Here is a 21,972-nt window from a genome sequence, read left to right as displayed (position 1 = left end):
CTGGGCAGCCCTGGACGCTGCTCTTGTCCCTCTACTGTGCTCCGGAGACCTGTGCCTTGAGGTGTCTTCAACCAGCTAAGCCGATCTGTATTGGCTTTAGATCTTTCTCAAGGTGCCTGTTCTTCCTTTCATTAGTGTGGATAATCAGAGTTTGATTGTAAAGTATGCCCGGGCCAAACACAAGGGCTTTTAAAATTGTCTGCTGTTTTAGATTATCCAGGCCACTGATCCCCCTTCCTTAGCATGGATAATTGAGAGTGGACTGGGCTGGAGAATGTTAAGCAGAACCAATTGACAAAATAAATGAGATTTTAAAAATCCTTTACATTTTCATAATAGAAAAAAACAAGCGAGGGTTTCTTCTTCTTTTAATCTAAAAGGGTCTCTTTTATTTTCTGAAACTAAATTTAGTGGGTTTTCAGTTGATTCAAAACTGGAGAAGATTTCCTATGATGCATCCATTTAAAACCTCTTGAAAATTTATATTAATTATAGTTTGCACTTCATAGAGTGAGGGGAAAAATTGAAAATATAGCTCAGAGGTTGAACAGTTTCAGAGTCAATTTCAAATCTTCTTATCACCATGTTTGTGTTTCAGTGATATGATCAGGAGGGGGGGCACGGCGAATTCTGAAAATGTCCCTTTATAAGGGAGGGAGGCTGTAGCTCCTCCCCCCAAGCAGTCATGCTTGTAGATGGGATTTTCAAATGCATGTGTAAGATCAACAGGATTCTCACTCCTGGGAACATCTGATTTTGTTCACTTTTCATTTTCCTCCTCTCATTTTTCCTCATGTACCCCCCGAATGCAGGGGGAAATGCACTTATATGTCACTTGACTGTGAATTTAGAGGCCATTTTCTCAAAGGAGCTATGATATAAGTAGGGAGAGGTGTCACTAAATATCCTTCAGGTGTGTAATGAGACAAGTTGATTTGGGGTGCTGGTCTGGCAATTTGGAGCATAATGTGAGAGGCCATGGTGAGTCTGGGCAGGGACTCATAAACGAGGTTTTTGAATCATTACCCATTTTTGCATTGGGAATTGCCAAGCGAAGGCTTAAAGTCTCCCACAACACCCATGAATAATTATTTAGATACAGGAATGGAGACTGGGGGGGGGAAGTACATTATTTACTCTAAAGACAATAATCTTCCTTTAGAGTCGTTGTAGTCCATCATGTGGATGCATACTTGGGGATCTTTGAAAGAGCAACATTTTCTTTTGATGGCCTATTACTTCATAGAGCTAAGACGTTATTCTCCAGGTTTATGTCTCAGGCACAGGGATCAGCCACTCTGTGACGCTGACAGACCAAGATTCTTTCACTTGATGAAATTTTACTAAGGGCCTCTGGTCATTGTCCACTGTGCTGGTTTGAAGGACAAGTTATAAGGATGGAGGCGATGGGACCATTGGTTTATTTTGTGATTGTCTGTCGTACCAAGAACATGACGAACATCAATGCAGAAGACAATCTTTCTGTCCAACTGATTTGGTGAATAGAGAATGGAGGGGTTCTTAGCATTATTCGTTAGACAGCTGGTCCAAACACCTTCCAGGGAATTCCACATGCTTTCTGTGGCTCAAATAAAGACCAGGGGTAACTGTACAGTATGATTGGCTTGCTGTATGGTCATAACTTCTCTCTTGGAGAGAAATTTTATAAGAAGTCACAAAAGGCTTTCTGTGTTGTAGTGGATGTCTGAATTCCCTGCTAGGAAATTAATAATTAATAACAATTTTAATTGAATGAATATTTATTTGAATTACTGCTAGGTGGTTCATTCCTATTAAACATTTAATTACTGTGAGTATGAATCTGAAAGTATAAAGTAGCTAAAAGATCTATTGAGTCCAAAATTCTAGAAAGGGAAAGGCATATACAAACCTATGATTTGATGTGACATTTCTAACAGTAGCATTAGTAAAACAGCACTGAAGCATAAGTGAGGGAGTTGGGGTTGGTATACAAGGACAAAGTGTGTGTGTGTTGGGTGGCCGATTGACTGGGCATGTATGTCCCATGATTCTATGTCAAGAATTCAGGAGACATTTGGTTTGTTTTGTCTTTTTTTCAGGGACAGACATTAGGAAGGGCATATCAACAGAAGAACATTTTAAGCCAAGGCACAAGTATATGATTATCTGTGTTTGGGGAATGATAGTAATATACATACAGTATTGCAGGCGAACGGGTTCAAATCCTTTGGAGTGTATTAGAATGTATACCCAGTGACCTAGGCTTCTTGTTAATGCAGATGTAGGTGACTCAGACCAGGCTACAGAATAGCAGTGTTAAAGCTGGGGCCCAACAATGCACTTTTTTTTTTTTTATAGACACTTTCTATGACTGTATTGCAGTTGGTTCATATTGTGATAAAGCCAGATGCCAGCCATGTTTTCTGATCATGGGTGAAAGCAGAACCTGAAACTAGAAGGACAGCACAGGTTCTCACTGGGATATACCCAAGGTCCCAGGCTAAGCCGTTGGCATCAGGGTCATGAGCAGAGTTCTTGGCAGTCATCAAATTATAAAAGGGAATCATATGATCAGATCTATTAATTAGAAAGAGTTTGATGGTGGAATGGTGGCCGATAAGAAGGAAGGAGACATGGAAGCTTGGAACAGTTGTTAGGCTACTGCAGTAGATGAGACAGGACATGATAAAATCATGAACAGGCAAAATAGAAAAAAGCACACAAAGAATTTCCATTGAAGGAGTGTCAGTGCATATGTGGATATAGTCAATTATGCATGTAATGCAGAAGTCTCCCTGGTGGCCAAAGGGTTAAGTCTCAGCGCTACACTACCAAGGCCCACCACCGCATCAGCCCAAGCAAGGGAGCTGACCCACATGGTGCAGCTGACCTCTTCTGTCTCACCCATGGCCCCCCTCAGTGGTGTATTTCAGTAGATCTGCCTGTTCTGTTCCCTACTCTGTCTCAAGTGAATCCTCTTACCTCTTACATCTCTGGCCTAAAAATCAGTTTTCTACATAAAACATAATCCATAAAATCTTTAGGAATAAAATGCAATGGAGAACGATACAATGCATGAAGACGATGAAACTGAGTACCGTGATTATTATTATCCCTTATTATTATCAGAAACCTGATTATTTCTTCTTATTATAAGGAACCTGCTGGCTGATGAAGTCTAATACACTGGAGAAGGAGCCGTGTTGGAGGTGGGATGGTAGAACTGTAGCAGGTTCAATCTGGGCTTGAGATCTCCCGAGGATATATAGAAAGACATGTTGGGGCTCCATTTCAGTTTGGACTTGCTGGTACTCGCAACTGTATAGCGACAGTTGAAATCATAATGAAAGACAATAGTTGAGACAGGACTGTGGCGAGAAAGAAAAGATGAGCAGAGACAAGCAAGGGTACAAAGTGTGGATTGAAGACTGCAGAATCATTTGAAAAACTCAGAAGGAACCCAGATAGAGCTATTGTTCTTCTTGCATCTTAGAAGAACTAGAAAGAACTTTAAAAGTCTTCTATTCTAGGGATTTTAAAACCTTTTATAATGCAGTTGTGTCAGATTTTCAGCAAATATCTAAGTCAGAACTCCAATAAAACAGACACAGTGGGCCTTCCCTGGTCCACCAAATATTTTCTACTTTACTGCTGCTCTTCCACGTGCCAACTGTTTTCTCCTCTTCGGGATAATATATATATATATTTTTAAAACTTTGATCTGCTTTCCTGGACTCATGCACTGACACAATCTACCTAGCCCATCACAGTAGTGTGAATGGAGGGAGGTATGGTATGTTAGGTCTTCCAGAAACAATGCCACAAAAGGCCAAATGAAACTTATAAACAAAAAAGTGGGAGAATCTGTGGTGAACATTCTGAGATATAATAAACAAGGAAGGAGTTGCAGAGATGGTAGAGTTTAAGGAAACCTCTGATTTTTGCACCTTAAAAAAAATAAAAGCTAAGGGCTTTCCTTGGTGGTGCAATGGGTTGGGATGCAGCACTGCAAGCTAGCCACAGCAGCCTTAGTGCCAGTTCAGTCTCTGGGCCCGGAGGTGACCAGCAGGACACGGCAGACCTCTCCTGACCCGCCCGCTGCTCCCCTCAGCAGTGTACTTTGTCTATCTGCCTGTTCTGCTCCCTGCTCTGTCTCTGGTGAGTCCTCACAACCCCTGCACCTCTTGCCTGTACCCCAGTTCTGTATGAATAAATAAATAAATAAATAAATAAATATTTAAAAAATCAAAGCTCAGATGGGGATGAGGGTAGGAGAGAGGGAAAAAATCGAAGCTAAATATTTTGCTGCTTGGAGAAAGTTAGTGACCCCCAATATGGAGGCCATTGACATTTAGGTTACATCACAAATACTGCTCAGAGCTCATACAGATTCCAGTGGAAGGAGTTCATTGACTAATCTGCAGAGAGACACAGTGAACCAGAGTTTTCTTTGCTGTTCAGGCAGGCCAAGTAGGACTTTGAGAGGGGTAAACTTGTTTGAAAGGTGATGTCTTGGTAATGTGTTTGCCACATTGGCTAGGCAAACATGTTCTTCTACAAAGATCACCTATTTAGTTCAGCCTCTTTTGGGGGGTCGCTGATGGCACATTCCTTTGTACTGCCAATCCACACAGGATAGAAACTCTTTGTTACCTCAACAATTAATCTTTCATATGCAAAGGTCAGTAGTCAGGAAGTTGTTTGGAGACACCAGGAGAAAGCTGCCAAAAGTGTAGACTGACCTAGAGATTCCTAGAAGACCTTGAAGTCAGTCAGTTAATTTATGAGTCCAAGGAATTTCAAATTATATTTAGTGGCATTACTGCCACTAGAAATTTCTTTTGCAAGTTCCAAACTGTTTTCTCTTAGAGAGATGGTTATGGGTTGTAAATCTTTTTAAATGCATTCTATTGTACCAATTGTTTCATTTAGAAAAAGCCCATTAGTTTGTTATTAAGTGGTCTATTTAATAGTGTCAATAAATTCTAAAATTGGAAACTGGGTATTGTTATTTTGGATGTTTTAATGGTCCTGGTTGTTTAAGTTACTTGGCCTTGGCTCATTTGCTTGACCTTTTTTTTGTTTTGTTTTGTTTTCCCAACTGCACAGAGTTGATGTAATGGCACTTCATATATATGACACAAATCTATGAAATACTTTATTTGAATAAATTAACTAATAGTATTTAAATGATCACATCTGGTCTACACATGAAAGTGAAGTAGAAAACTATATAAAATTTAAAAAATTAAAAGTTTCAAGTAAAATTCAATTTCTTATAAGAAAGCTCATTAAAATTTATTATTTTGAATATAATTATAATTATTTCATAATGATCTAGAAATAGGGCAAGAAGATTATACTGTAAAATATTAATACAGAGGTAATAAAATATGGTAGTTATTGGTACCAGTGCTTCTTTGCTGTATATGTATGGGAGAAACAAGCGTTCATTTTTTACTTTGTGTAAGTAATGTGGTCTTGTTTTCATTAGTTAACCTCTTTACCAGTTATTTTCCTCATATGTAACATCTACCATTTAGAAGTCTTTGGGAATAAGATGTAAAATACTTTAGGCAATCTCTTAGCACAGGGGCTAGTAATTTTAATGAATTTAATAAATGCTTGTTCTTATCATCCTAATCTCTGTCATCATGACCACCACCATTACCATCATCTCTATACTCACTGCCATCATCCCTGTTATCACCATCACCATCATCATTCCTGTTATCACCGCCATCATCATCCCTATAATCACCCACCATCATGGCCACCACCATCATCATCTCTATAATCACCACTACCATCACGGCCACCACCATCATCATCCCTGCAATACCACCATGGCCTACCACTACCACCATCATCATTACCATCAGGCTGTGTGTTGGTCTGGGTTCTTTGAGAGTCAGATGCCAGGATGGTATTGAACCTGTGAGAGTAAGTGGAGCAGGAGGCAGGAGAAGCTGGGATGCAAGTCTGACAAGTGTTGGAAGGAAGAAAAAAAGAAAGGAAATTTGAGGGGTGCTTTAAGACTGCAATATAGTTCAGAAGAATGTTCAGCAAAAATTTTGGGGAAGCCCTTGCCCCAAGGTCTCACATCTTGCAGAAACAGGCCCCTATTGCAGCCTTGCACACTCAGCCTTGGCGGGGATCAACCTGGGGAAGTGTGGCCTCAGAGAAAATTCTCTCAAGCATGATGAGTTTCTGAGTTTGGTACCCAAGACCCTCAGTCTATTACACTCATCAAGCTGGAGATTCGTGGAGTGTGTTCAGTCTTACTTCTGACGGAGTGATTTGAAAAGTCTCAATTTTTGGTTATTAACTTTCATGTTTAACCTGCATTACTTTTACATTTGAAAGCAGTGATAAAATAGTGTAAAATATTCCCTCTTGCTTGGATAACTGTTGTGTCCAGATTTTACAGTTTTCACTTTGCTGCAATGTTTTGGTTGGACCGAGCTGCTACTTCCATTTGTCCCTTTCATGACAAGTTTTATTTTTCTGCTCCAACTTTAATTTCTATTTAGAAACCTGCTTTGATTAGAAAGTGAAAGTTTAAGTGTTTGTAACAGGATTCAATTAAAATAGGTCATTCTTGGGGCTCTGGAAATGGTAACTGGCCTTGGGCAAATGGAACAAAAGTTATAAAATTCAGTTGGATGCATCACAACATTTAACATCTTTAAAGAAGACGTTTTGCCTAATAGATTCAATTTAGAAATATTTAGTGTAGGTCATCAGCTTAAGCACCTAAAAAATGTGTTTGTTTGATTTTTTTCTCTCTGTAGTTATCGCTAGGATCAGGACACCTGGACTCTAACCTACAAAATAAACAATTTGTGGTGGGACCTTGAAGAAAGTCAATTAGTTTCTGTGACTTTACCAGTAGGTTAAAAAGGAGATTCTAATATTGGTGAATAATGTGCTTAGAGATGTTTGCATAAAAGATGCTTTGTCATTGTAAAGTATTATTGAATATTTATGGTCTACCAGACCGAGCCAAATGGCCCAGAGGAAAAAACAGTCAGATTTATGTAAACCTTGTTCAGTGTCCCAGATACTTCAGGATGGGCGCTCTATATATGAATGAATAAATAAATGGTATAAACATTATTTTAAAATGTGAAAGTACATCAATATTATCTGGGGTTTTAGCCAATATGCCTGACCCCTGACATTGAAATGAAATGTCTGTCTCCAGGTAACTCTTTCAATCTCATAAATATTTTTAAAGCCAGGGGCATTGACGGCAAGTAATGTTTTTTTAGCATTTTGTGTCTGCAAATAAAGGTAAATTATATCTTTACCTAAAACATACAAGAGATGATTGTCTCTCACCCACAGGGCTGCTCTGAAAATTCCCAGGCTAGCATTGTGTATCTTCTTCTTCTTTTCCCCCTTTCTTTTAAAAAGTGCTTTGTTCACTGCGCAGTACTTTTCTCTTACTTTATGGTGAGAAATCAGAGTCTCAAAGAAATAATAAAAAAAAAAATTAGTCATAAACACTGCCCAAGAACTTAATGGATCTTACTGAGCCACGCAATGCAGATGTATTGGGACATAAAGAGGTGATAGGAGATAAGAGTCACAGAAGCAATTTGTTTGGATTGGGTCACTGCTTAATCCAAATAGGTTCAGCACAGGAATTCATGACACGTGACAGCGGGCCAAGAGGAGCTTGCTGTGATATTTCAGACTCCCCTGCCTCTTCTAATTAACCATTTCAAGTCTGACAGAGCTTAGATCACACACAGATTCTGTCAGACCCACCAGCACCGAGCGTAGACCTGTTGATAGGGATGGAGGGCTTTGCTCTTATCAGCCAGTGGACTATGACTCAGTAATACCTCAAGCTGGGCTTTTAATTTTGGCAATACATTGATTCTGAACAGCCACTTTTTAAAAGACAAAAGCTCTAGCAGTGTGGTCTTATGACATAGGCTGTCATTAAATGCATGGATAGAATGCACAATCTAAATATACCTTAGCAAGTCTAATGAGATGTTTGCAAACATAGAAATCACATATAGAAAAAACCTGTTATCATGGGAATAATGAGAATAATCACAATAACAATACCAGCTTTTATTTTGATTACATTTGCTACCAGACTTCTTCTATACTTCTTGTATAACTGTTCCCTTTTTACAGATGATGATGTAGATTCAGAGTATAAGCTATTCAGAGTGAATAGGTATATGGGAGCTGTAGAGATTGTTTTAGTTATATATGTGTGTGTGCATATTTTAATTATATATATGTGTGTGTATATGTATATATCTATGTACACATATAGACATGAGCAGATGTATATAACCCCATATTTGGTCAGTTTGTCAAGAATCCTTGTTCCATCCCTTGGAGGGCTCAGAGTTCTTTACGCACTAATATCTGTGTTCAACTAACTGGAGGCTGTGATTTTCATTAGTCAAATAAGGATGCTGTTAGTTCATTTTCACCAATGTCAAATCTATAGAGGTAATCTTGAAAATATATGTCAAAATGAAATTATTTCAAACAAACCCTTGTATCTAATGGACAAGCAGAGTCAATTCACCTGGTCCAACTCACAGACTGGACTTAGGGGCCTGTTTTGTTTTGTTTTGTGTGTGTTTGTGTTTGTTTTGTTGTGGTGTACAGAATATCTGTGATTGGTGGTTACAAGAAAATACTGCAAATCAAATTAATTTTTATAAAAACTGACTTCGTTGTTTCTGAAATCAGCCCAGGCAGTTTCTCAGGAGTCCAAGTTTTGGGGTTACATTTTATGTATCAAATTATGTCATTGAGAAGTTACAAATTAAGAAATAGCAGGGTTCTGTGCAATTTTCAGCTAACAGGGAGGAAATAGTTAATGGATTTAATGGCTGCAAAGGGTGTTACTTTTGGCAACAGTGGTTTAAATGTAGGGCGCCTTTCGCATTTTAAGCACTGATGTTTGATCCCTCTTCTCAGAGTTATGTAATAGGAGAACTTTATTGTTATTTTTTAAAGGAAACAGATAAAAGGCCACTGAAAACCCTCTCTTCCCTAGGGGACAGCGTTTAGAGTACATTATGTCCTGAGTCCTTTCTGCCTGCCCTGAAGTTCTGGAACAGAGTGAATGTCTTTCTCAAGGTACAGAGAGGTTCCAGTGACCCTGAATTCAGGAATCAGAGGAACCACGGTGTCCACCCAACATGTCAGGGTGGCTCTGGACTGGGGAGGCAATATGGCAGGTGCTCAGTGGGTCCTGCAGGGAGAACCAGGACTGCAGTCTTTGAGTAGTCAGATGGATTCCAGAAAGAACGAATCATTCCTCAGAGCCTGAAAAATTTGCAAAAGCTCTTTATAAACACAAAAACAATTACTGCCCCTAGGTGACTCAGTTTTAAATCTACCAACTCCCACAAGGTGTTCAATCTATTTTCTCATGAACTCTGCCAACCAGTTGACCCAGGTATTATTATAAATATTTATATATATATATTATATAGCATTGTTAATATTTTTTTTTAAAAAATGCTTGATTTCTTTTCTTAGCTGTAATTCTCATAGAATTTCTATCACCAGTTCACCTGTGCACCATCACTACAGTCACCTGTGTTCTTCCCTCCCTCATTCCAGCCTCTCTACCCACACTCCTTGTAGAATGTCTTTGGTCTATAGTTGTCTGTTTATTTCTATTTTGTTGTGTTTTTATTTTTTTTCCCTGATGCTATTTTTCTTCTGTATTTTTCCTGTAAGTGAAACCACCTGATTTTGCTCTTTCCTCCTGACTTATTTCACTGAACATAATTTCTTTTAGCTCCATCCATATTGCTACAAATGTCATTAGATTATCTTTTTGATTGCTGCATAGTACTCCACAGTGTATTATTATCATTCTCATTTGGACAATATGTACTGAAACTATGTGTAGTCATTGTCACAGTTTTTGTTCATGTATGCCAATATGTAGAATCTTATTTTCACCAGGTACTAGCTCTACAATCTCCAAGTCTTTAATCTCAGGGATCCAGAGATTTTTCAAGATTAAAGGGGAACAATATCAGTAGGTAGAAATATGTGATGAGGCTCAGGACATACTACTCAAAATAGGGCCCCTTTTAAGCAGAAAGTGTTTAAGAAAACAGCAGAAGTGACACCCTTCCACTACCCCACCAAGTCATAAACCCTCAAGAGAAACATGCCCTTTTTTACTTCAAGGAAAAGACTGTCTCATCTTTCAAGAAGAAGGAACTCTGAGAAGGATCTGATCAAGCAGGTCTTGCTAAGTGACTTACTATTTACTTCAAGCACCTTGACCTATCAAATTCCTTTACAGATATTTCCATGTCATAAAACACAGCATTAAAATGCTCAGATTTAACTATTTTGTACAATGCTTAGAAAGGCTCTTATGTCAGGTGAAGCTTATATTAAGTATATGTTTATGCTTTTTGCCTATTAGTCTCTCTTGGTGAGTTGAAAATTTAGCCCTAGCCTAGAGCCCTAAGTGGGTCAAGAAAACCTCTTTCCTCTACATGTTATGTGCTTAGCCAGGTGCCTACGCCATCTGTGGGTTGCCAACCTATTTGGATGGTGGTCCTTGGGCTTCTGCTTGGACTTGATCATTAATCTGCTTGAACTATAGTCTTGAGTTAGGTGAGAAGAGAGAAGCCAGGTGTTTATTATTCATCTGGTTCCTTCCTGTTGGATTGGTTAGTCCTTCTAGAACTCCTGCCAGAAGGCTTCCAAGCCACTACTCTATGTGTTCTGGAAACCACTGTACCCCCCTAACCCGATTATTACAAGTCCCCAGGTGCCACACCATCCTTGCAGCTTTCCCCAAGCCCTGCTCACACCATCGCAAATTGTCCCGTTAGCAAATGTTCTCCATTTTCCAGCTTGAGTGCCCTCTGTTCCTGCTGAGATCCTGGCTGATCCATATGGCCACTTTCATTTACACAACACTGTATCATTTTGGTATTTGGGATCATCGATGGAATAGTTGGAATTCCAAATCTGATTTATAAGGTTAAATCTCCTAGAGTTATTGGAAGATAAGGTGTCTTGTAAACGGTGCTGCAGACAACATAGGAGTGTGCACGTCCTTCAAATTAGTGTTTTTGGGTCCTTTGGATAGATATCTAGAAGTAGGATTACTGGAGCATATGGTAAATCTATGTTAATATGTGGAGAGGCCTCTGTATTGTTTCCCATAGAGGAAACAATACCAGTTTGCATTCCCACTCCTTCAGCAACACACCTGTTGTCTCTCATCCTGTTGATATGGGTCAATTCTCACAGAAATGAGTTGTATCTCATAAGGGTTTAAAATGAATTAAAAAATTCAGCTAGATATGCTGATTCAGACTTTTGTTGGAAAAATCTCTTTCCTTACCTCTGCTCCTCCCTCTCTCCTTCCTCCATCTCTTCTTCCTTCCTTTCTTCTAATTGTCAGGAAATTGCCTGTTTGAAATCTAATTCTTGTGAATACTGTAAGGATGCTTGACAATAATTTTCCACTGAGTACCAATCTCTGCTTGTCTTGTGTGTGCGTCCTAAGCATATGTGCACATACAAACATATCTACCTATATGAATATGTGGACATGTGTCTGTGAGAGAATAAACAGAAAATATGCTAATCAAATTCTCTTTGTCAGTTTCTGAGAGAATCACTGACTGTTTTAATGGATTTTTCCAAAATAGCCTTACATTTATGGCAGGGTTTTTCTTGTATATTTAAAAACTATTGCTTGATACACAAAAATGATTAGTATCTAGTTTTATGAGCTGTAACTTTTATTCATAGCAGTGCTGCAGTTTGTCACATTTCATGTTTCTCTTTTGCATTCACTTTTCTATAATATTACAATTGCTAAACTTTATTTTTTATGAATATACTTTTCCTCTTAACTTTTACTATTGCTCACACAAGACTACTTAACAGATTTATAGGCTTTATAATTACCAACATGTTTCAACTTCTTTCTTGCATGTTATTATTTTATATTTCTCGTTATTCTAATATTTCTATTTCTATTTCTAATGCAACCATGTACCTTTGCTTCCCCTTTCTAGCTTTCCTCCCTCATTATATTCTTCTTTTCTCTGCTCCCCATCTGGATTAGCGTTTCTCAGTGGAGGAGCTGTGGGTATCTGCTCTGACGTTTTCAGATGGTTGTGTATGATCGGCACAGCCACTGACTCTCCTCCCCTGCTAATCTGTTGCTGGGACTGCTGAAAGCACAATCTCCTTCTCTCCAGCTCTTGTCTCTGCTGTCCTGCCTAGCGGTGGATCAGTCATCACAAATTCAGGCCATACACATTCTCTTCATTTGAGTATTTTCCTAACTGAATGTCTAATTTTCTCCTAGACTGTGCAATATGGTCTTATTTCCAAAACTCAGATCATACTACAGGAGTTATTAATACCCCAGAACCAAGAAGGACACAGCTGTCACTCTTCTCTACTTATTTACTTACCCAATGGCTAGCACTTCTGGGCCTTTCCATTGTCTCTTCCTAGTACTTAGGTCTATGTTTCCAAGTAGCAAACACATACATATGGTGATCATTTGATGTTCTAGTTGAAAATATCAGTCTCCGCCTGTTCTGTAAGAGGAATTGCTGTTGTCTTTAGCTTTCTATAGCATCACAGTCACAAAGTGGTGTTTCTTTCTCCATTTTTCCAATTTGGCTACTAAACACATTTTGTTTCATCATTCAGTTTTAATATCTTGGTTTGATAGGAAAGCGGGGTCCATTCAACCATCACATGCCCTGTAATTTTTTTTCTCCTCTAGTTTTTGTTTTGTCTGAGAGTTAATAATTGTCTTTGTTGTTGCTGGCTTTCTCTTCATTAATTCTTTCACTAATTCACCCCAACACTGTCTGCCAGAAATGTAAATTGCTTCTTGACATGTTTAAACACATCAGATACTTTATCAGATTTTTTTCCTTTTCTTTTCTTGGAGTATTACTTCTGGAGTATTCCATCCACTGTGACAAGATCCGGAAAGGCATTTCCATGTAGCCTTTGGTTTCCTGGCCACTTTGGGCCCCTGTCCCTTCCAGACTAGTTTCAGCTGGAAAAGCTTCTCAATCAGCAAACTTTTGCCAACCTCAAAGTTTTCCATAAAATAATTGTATTTAGCATTCTAAATAAGTGTTCACCATAAATTCTCTTCTGCCATTACACCAAATTAATTATAACGTGTAAAGGGAATGGCTTGAATTTTTAGTCACATTTCTTCTTTAAATGGAGACATTTTGCAATTTGCAAACATGAAGAAACTCTTACAAATCTCTGTGAAGCAACGAGACAGCAAACATCATGATTCCTACTTTATGTTGAGCACATCAGGAAAAAAGGATCGGTTTTGTTAAAAAATAGACATGACAATATTTATATCTTATATATAGTATAAAAATGATACCCACAAACCACTTTTCTAGAACTCCTTTCCAATATTGTCTGCCTTACTCTTCTGCCTAGAGAGATGCACTAATGAATTTTGCATTCATCAGTTGTTTGCTTTTCCTTATGGAAAAGCATGTGAGAACAGCACCTAGCTAAACAATTGATTAGTTTCACATGCTTTGAACATATATATTGGTACATATATATGGAAGTATATCAGGTGGATCTTTTGTAACTTGTCCTCTCTCAATAGTGTATTTGATTGATTGAACATGTCGATCTGAATAGATGTCCTTCAGTAACACTCACTCTTGCACACTCTTTCATCATACGATTATTATTTACTTCATTTCCTCATCGATTCATTGCCCTGACAGAGGAAATCTAGTGTGTTTCCAGTGTGAGTTGTTGTTATCATTGCGATTGCAAGCATGGCCATGGGTCTCTGGGTCTACATTTAGAGGAGCAGAGTATGTGGTGGTAAGAGTATTTCTGGGTTGTGAAATTACAACAGGAACTTTGTTGCCACTTTGCGGTGGGCATGTAGTGAGGGCTGCAGCAGCCTTAGGGCGAGTTTGCAAGGCGACACTCTGCTACTCGCAGAAGTGTTTGTGCCATTTATTGAAAGCTCCCAGGCTAGTAAAAGCTGATCATGTGACATGTGTATGAGGAATGAGGTCTAGAGGGTGGGAAAGGAATGGGGGACAGTTTTACCAGGGCTAGGAAAGGGAAATTGTGACCATACGTCAAGAGACATTTGTGTCAACTAGGTATGATGTTACCAAGGCAGAGTTATTCCGAGACCACCGTGGAGATAGTCACATAGTCAAGTCAACCGTGGCCAAGGTGATCGGGCTGCCTCACGATACTGGCTATTCTCTGTAGGTTGTCAAGGAATGTTCTGCTGGGATTTGCAGAGAGCAGATAGGACAGGGTTGCCCATGAGTGGCCAGCTAGTAACCATGCACAGGAACCCACATTTCGGTAAATGCACTTCTTCAAATTTCCTAGATGCTTCATATTATTTTCCTACTGGCAGTGGATAAACATACCTGCCGTGCTGCAGCTCTGCAAATATGTACTTCTTTAAGCTTGATCTTGCCCAGCTTTCAAATGCGTGCCAATTGTGTGGGTGTAGAAAAATATCTCATTGTGGTTTTCATTTGCAGTTCCCAGATTTTTAATGATCTCTTGCATTTAATAAAATGCTTACTAGCCATGTGTTTCTCCCGTGAAGGAACTCTTCACTTCTTTTGTCTTTTTGTCTCTCTCTCTCTCTTTTTTTTACACTTGTGTGGCCTTTTCAATTGAGATACCCAAATATAACTGAATTTCTCTCTCTCTCTCTCTCTTTTTTTTTTTTTGCAGTTCTATCAATTTTTGCTGTATATATTTTGGACTTGTTAATAGGTTCATAAACATTTCAGATTATAAGTCCTCTTGATAAATTGACCCATTTAATAATATGAAATGATTTTTCTCCTACCAGGTAATACTGCTCTGAAATCTTCATTGATATTAATATAGCTACTCTAGTTTTCTTTAATTGGTGTTAGCATGCTGCCTCTTTTTCATCCTATCACTTTTAACCTTCTGGCGTCTTTCTATTAAAGTCAGGTTCTTGTAGGCTGCAGATAGCTGAGCTTAGTGTTTTTATCTAATCTAATAATCTTTGACCTTTAGTCATGCTATTTGCTTTCTATTTGTTCCATCAGTCTTTTATACTCTTTTCCCTCTTTCTCAGATTAATTTTTTTGTGATTGCATTACATATTCTTTGCTGGTTTATTAACTATATAACTCTTTGTCTTGTTGTTTCAGTGCTTCCTTTTAGATTTGTAGTAGACATTATTTAATATCCCACAGCCACCTCAAGTGGTAATATACCCTTCAGGAATTACCCACAACTCTTAAAATAGAGCTCAACCATTTCTCCCTTTCTGGCTTTGGGTGACTTGTCATACATATAATGCTTACACGTGTTGTGAAGTCAATACTGCATTGTTTTTATTTTTATTGGGTAAGACTGCTTTATAACACTATACATTTCAGTAGTACAGGTTCACACCTCTTCAGATGTTTGCTACCCCCCTCACCTACCCTCAACGAACCGAGTCCTTCACCATTGTTTACTGAATCTCCTCACTACTCTTCACCTTCTCTCAACTCCTATGGGTTTCTCCATTTTATAGTCAGATTCTTTTTTTTTTTTTTTTTTGCGGAGGGGGGAAGGTTTGGTTTTCCTAGCCCATTGTTTGTTTCTCTATATTGCATGATGAGTGTGTTAATTTTGTCTTTTAGATATCTGTTAGAACTCGATTGTCAAATCAACTGGCATGGCAATTTGTTTATGAGAAAATATAACTGTTTTAAAAAAATATTTATTTATATATGCACACAAGAACTGGGGTACAGGCTAGAGGTGTGGGGGTAAGAGGATTTACCAGAGATAGAATGGGGAGCAGAACAGGCAGAGCTACTAAAATATACTGCTGAGGGATCAGCAGGTGAGTCAGGAGAGATCTGCCACACCACGTGGGTAACCTCCCTGGCCAGGGGCTGAACTTGTGCTGCAGTGGCTGCAGATAGCTTCAGTGTTGTGCTTTAACTCATTGCACCACTAGGGAGGGCTCTCTAATGCTCTTTAGTTAATGAATTCTCATATTATTGATTAGATTGTCATTTGCAATTCTCCAACACTTTGAAATTTATGGAGATTTTACTTATGGATAAACTTACATTCAACTTTCATAATGTTTTTGTCTGCTTGAAAAGAATGTATATCCTTAATTGTGCCATTCATTATTGTGCAATGTCATTATATCCATTAGATCAAGCTTATTAACATCTGCCATCCCTATTCTCTTTTTCTTATTGCTTAAAGAAGGTTTGTTATCAACAGTAGTCTAGAAACATAAAATGAGTTGAGGAATTCTTTTGCACTTTCTGGAATATATTTTAAAGGGAAATGTTTGTTGAGTTTTTTTTTTTTTTAATGTTTGATAGAACTCAATTAAAATTTCCCATTATAGAGGTAGATTTGTCAACTGTGTTTTTAGTTGTATCAATTTTGGCTTCACATAGTTTGAGACCAGATTCCTAGGTGCATTCACAGTTAGACCTAGGTTGTCGTTATACAGTCACTACCCAGGTCGTCTCTAGTGAGGGTCCCCCACAATGGGAGGAGACAGGGACACAGATTTTCTTTTTCCATATTTTGACTCTTAAGGTTTCTATATTCTTCTGTATTAGGTGATATTTAGAAATAACATAACACTGGACTTAAATATAGTTTGAAAATCTGTTTTTTATCTGAAGCATTTAGTCCATTGACATACATTGCTATAGTATAATGATCTATTATTTCTCATATATGATTATGTGTATTTTGTACCACCATCTTGTTTTTGCTATTCTTATTTTTCCGCTGATTTTCTTGTTCTCTTATTTTATTTAGTTTCCCCCACTTAATAATGGTTAAGAGGATAGAAACTGAACTGTTGACTTTGGATCCTTAGCCTTAGTATGTAGTAGGTTAATTAACGCCTTGATTTCTTACTGCCTTTATTTGTTTATGGGGATAATAGGGCAGTTGCTTCATTATAATATTGCAAGGTACTTATATATACACATTTAGAATAGAACCACATTCTATTGCTATAGAGGTTTTGTACTCTTCTTTAAAACTATAAATTTCATTTTTTTCTTTAAGTGCTTACTCTAGAAATTTTGACTTGAATACAAAGTATACAAGGTGAAATGTTAATCAATATCTTTAGCCTTTTTGTAAACCAACTGAAAACTCGAGAACATTTTAAATTTGATTTCTCATCCTTTTGCTTATATGTTGTTTTTTATTTTTTGGTCTGGGATTTTAGTTCTATAGATTTGTTCTTTTTAATTCTTACGAAAAAGCACTATTATTGTTTGATATTTTAAGAGTTTGTTTAGATTATATTCAAATCTAGTAATGTCTTTATTTTGTCTGTGACTATGTGCACTTTACTTTCATGCTACTACTTAAATTTAATATTATAAAATAATTTAAAGAATCAAAGCAAAACTGACCCATCAATCATTGGGTCTCCTCATGTTCCCTTCCCTGGAGGAATCCTCTTTTTATTCATTCAATTTGTGCTCTTGACATTGACTCCTTTATCTTCAACAACATGCTTATATCATTAGTTCTTGATATTTTTCATGTTTGGGAATTATTCATTTTCTTCTTATTGTGAAAGATGAGGATTTACCCATTTATCCACTTTCTGTTCTCTCTTACCACTTTCTTGACTGCCAGGCACAATTTATCTATTTATGTCCACTATTCAAGGAATTACGCGTTCGTTATCCAGTGCAGAAGGAATGGGAAGTCTTTGCTAAATTATTACGGAGTTTTGGTTTTGCCAGAATGATGAGTTTGGAGATGGCCGTGGAGATGATCACACACGACACAAGCATATTTCATGTCATGAGCTGTACATGTAAAAGTGGTTAAGGTGGAAATTTTATGTTAACTGTATTTTTTTTTATCACAGCTATAAAATGGTCTGTCGGACCTTCCCTGTGGTGCAGTGAGTTAAAGCACAGCACTGTGAGGCTATCCACAGCCACTGAATCACAAGTTAGATCCTCTGTGGGAGAGGAGACCCACATGGTGTGGCAGACCTCTCCTGACCCACCTGCTGCTGCCTTAAGCAGTGTACTTGGTCAGTCAGCCTGTTCTGCTCCCCACTCTGTCTCTGGTGAATCCTCTTACTCCCCAACACCTCTGGCCTGCACATCAGTTCTTATATGCATAAATAAATAAATCTTAAAAAAAAGTGGTCTGTCAGAGAGAATTCTAAAATGCTTACAGATAAAAGCAGAAATGTGGGTGAGGTACAGATGAAACAATCTTGGCAAAAGGTAAAAATTCGGAAGCATGTGGAACTTGATTATGTTATTCTGCCCACATTGTGTGCATATTTGCACTATCATTAAATATAAATATAAATATATATGTATATACTTCAAATAACATATTTGATAATTTGTTAGTATAATTTTTTAAAAAAGATTTATTTATTTATGCATACAGAACTGGGGTACAAGTCAGAGGTGCAGGGACAGTGAGAGGATTCACCAGAGACAGAGTGGGGAACAGAACAGGCAAATCAGTGAAGTCCACTGCTGAGGGGCACAGTGGGCGAAACAGGAGAGGTCTGCTGCGCCATATAAGTCAGCTTCCTGGCCGGGGATCGAAGTCATGCTGCAGTGGCTGGTGGTAGCTCGATAGCTTGATAGTGCTGAGACTTAACCCCTGTGCCACCAGGGAGGCCTGTGTTAGTATAATCTCATGAAGAAATCTCCCCCATAACCAGTGACAACCAGTGACACCCATGTATCAGCCATGGCAGGAACTAGTGTTCTCCTTATCATACCTGACTGAACCATCAGCTTCATGCTATCACTACAGAATATGGTTTGACTGTAGAGGGCTAATGATAAGATCCCAAGATTTCATCATGTACATCAAGGACAAGGCATGTGAGTCACGGCCAGGAGAAACGTTTACAAGGAATGTTTTCAACTAAGACATTCATAAGCTGGGACTTGCCTGTGTTTACCAGCTGGGAGACAGTCAGATAATGAGCCATGAAAGTTGGCGATGCAGCAGCACTATGCAATAATTTTTCATTTGCCACCAGTCAGTTTCAGGGATCAAGGGCAGCTAAACACGTAACCTGCTCATGCATGTTATTTTAAAGGCATATTTTAAGGTTATAAATATGGTATGTTGAGTTAATGAGGTATGTTCTTTTGGCGACAAATATTTACATTCCACATATGCCTCTTGATGTTTAGAGGGTAACCACTCCATTTTCTTCTTTTTCTCAGGAGGCTGGGATATGGATGGAAAAGGCCCTAGTGTCTGGGACACATTCACCCATCAGGGAGGAGAGAGAGTTTTCAAGAACCAGACTGGTGATGTGGCTTGTGGCAGCTACACTCTGTGGGAGGAAGATTTGAAATGTATCAAACAGCTTGGATTGACTCATTACCGCTTCTCTCTTTCCTGGTCACGTCTGTTACCTGATGGGACGACAGGTTTCATCAACCAGAAAGGCAAGTGTTTCTTAAAAATAGAAGGTTGCAACTTTCATTCAAGGTTATTGCTTTGGTTTGGCATAATTAATCCAGGATGCTTAACAATGTAGCTTGAAATTGGCAGGTGTTTAGGGTGATGATGGGATCAATTTTTTGAAATGTTTGTATTTTTACCAATAGTTCTGTTTCCCTTAGCTGGAGACCTCGGTTGGAAAGGGGGGTGGGGTAGGGAAATAGGTGGGCAGGTAGAGGGTTAGTATAAATGTTTTACTTATGTATGAAGTTATTGGAGTGTGAACCTGCTGATGAATTTCCAAAAGTTGTGTACTGAGTTTTTTGCAGTGGTGTTGCACTGTGAAGAGTCCTGAAAACTCTTTAGGACTTGAAAATATTCTAGTATTTTAATTGAATTGAATAAATGGAGCCATTTACACAACCTAGAGGCCAGCAGCAAAGCCTCTGGCATCTGCCTGCTCTGGACAAGTGTTTGACACTTACTCTCTCCTGGGCCTTGCTAGGTGCCTCAGTTTCTGGAGGAGTGGAAAGAGACTCTATGCATGTTTCTTCTTCAGAGAGTTGTTGGAAAATTAAATGAAATAATCATTGTGAAGTGCTGTACATGATAGCTGATAGCTCCTAGAAGCCTTCAATAAAGATTAACTATTACTCAGATTATGCCTTGAAATTAAAACAAATAGTGGCCCACGTGAACACTGTTCTTTAAAAGGGATTTTAAATACATTTTCTCTAATTCCCACAAAGCAATGAGCAAGGCATGATTAGACATTTTACAGAAACTCCTGGTCAAATCCAGATATTTTGTCAATGGTGTATCTGAAATTGACGCCTACACGTTAACTAGTACGGCCCACACAGCCTTGGCAAACCATGGCCTGAAGGCCACATTTGGCTGATTGTAAGTAAATTTTTAGCACAACACAGCCACACCCATGCATTATGTGTTGTCTGCAGTTACTTTTCCACAATGGTCAATTTGAGTAGTTGACGCAGAAACCGTATCATTTGCAAAGACTGAAATATCCGATTTTTACAGGAAACGTTTTGTAGCCACCTTGCTCTCGAGCATTCTGGCTCCTTTAAAAAGAACCTCAATGAGGCCCTCCCTGGTGGCGCAGCGGGTTAAAGCACAGCACTGAGAATCTAAAGCCGTTTCCGCATGAGTTCAATCCCCGCCTGCCCCGGAGGTGACCACATGGTGCGGCAGACCTCTCCTGACCCGCCCGCTGCTCCCCTCAGCAGTGTACTTCGTCGATCTGCCTATTCTGCTCCCCACTCTGTTCCTGGTGAATCCACTCACTGCCCCTGAGCCTCTGGCCTGCACCCCAGTTCTGTATGCATAAATAAATAAATAAATAAGAACCTTAAAGAGCAATTTAACCTGGAAAAGATATCACACTACTTGAAAGTCTGCAACGGATGAAACAGGAAGAAACTAAGATGTAAATTTAGGGTCCAGTGAGACGTCGCTCACCGAGATGCCTGTGCACCTCAGTGTTGTTTCCAGACCCACGAGCTTTCGTGGCTACCTATGGGCTCTTTCTGAGTATGTCAGCTGGTTTCCTCTGTAGTAAGAACAACCTGTGATGACAATTCCTAGGTAGACCTGCACCCTTGCAATGCTCATTCCCATAAGGTGCGGTAATTGCTGGGTTGTGAGTTGAACCTGCAATTCATGGTGTTACCTGGGGCCTTTACATAGGTCCCCTGGGAAGGGACTCTCAGGACTGCAGGTTCACTGCTTGGCTCTATCGACATCAGATTCTGTGAATAGTTGTTGTCGATAGTTTGTTGACATCACTGGCTGGTTTTATTTTTTGTCTTTGAATATGAGGTAAGGAACTATAAACCAAGCTATCTTTGAGTTTTTTCTTTGTTATTACATCACATTTATTGTCAAATATGACCCGTATAATGCTGGGCTCTTTAATTCCTGTGCTCCTGATCCTCCTCTCTGCCCTGTCCTCATTTAGGTGTTAATCGTTATCATCAGTGATACTTTGATATACCCTTGATGGATCCACCTCCTTTCACTCTTTCCCTGTCCTTTAATTCTTTGCACAAAATGCCACAATGGACTTTCTGAAGCTTTGCTCAAGTCATACTTCCATAATCGCATCACCTCCTGCTCAAAACAAAACCAGATAATTTTTTTTTTTTTTGGCCATTGTCAGTCTCTATGTACAACCTACACTCTTTCATATATCATTCTGGGTTTTATTTGACTTAGTCTTGACACACAAAGCATTATAAGATGAAATTCTACTGTATTCAATTGGCTTAGCACATAACCCACACTATGGTCGGCAGGATTCCACACGTATAGGAATTAAATTCTTCCTGCTGCCTGGAAGGAACTTTTCTTAACACCTGATTATAATCATTTATTGTCTGTCTTCCTATTAAGCCTTAACATAAAACATTCCTCTTCTATAATCTTCCTTTATTCCAGGAAAAACTCTCTCCTGGGCCTTGCTAGGTGCCTCAGTTT

The 21,972-nt window shown here is 38.7% G+C and overlaps 1 protein-coding gene across 1 annotated transcript in view; it reads left to right on the top strand.

Annotated features, from left to right (window-relative positions):
• Nucleotides 1–21,972, top strand: part of LOC101628073 (cytosolic beta-glucosidase) — an 89,366-nt gene that overhangs the window by 7,832 nt on the left and 59,562 nt on the right. The window contains exon 2 of the mRNA XM_012724085.1: nucleotides 19,254–19,481. Within this exon, the coding sequence (XP_012579539.1) occupies nucleotides 19,254–19,481 (228 nt within the window). The remainder of the gene's footprint in view (nucleotides 1–19,253; nucleotides 19,482–21,972) is intronic.

Source organism: Condylura cristata, unplaced genomic scaffold, assembly GCF_000260355.1.
Source record: "Condylura cristata isolate star-nosed mole 26May11 unplaced genomic scaffold, ConCri1.0 scaffold00012, whole genome shotgun sequence".
Lineage (NCBI taxonomy): Eukaryota > Metazoa > Chordata > Mammalia > Eulipotyphla > Talpidae > Condylura > Condylura cristata.
Note: the sequence above shows the minus strand (reverse complement) of the source record. Positions and strands in the feature narration are given on the sequence as shown.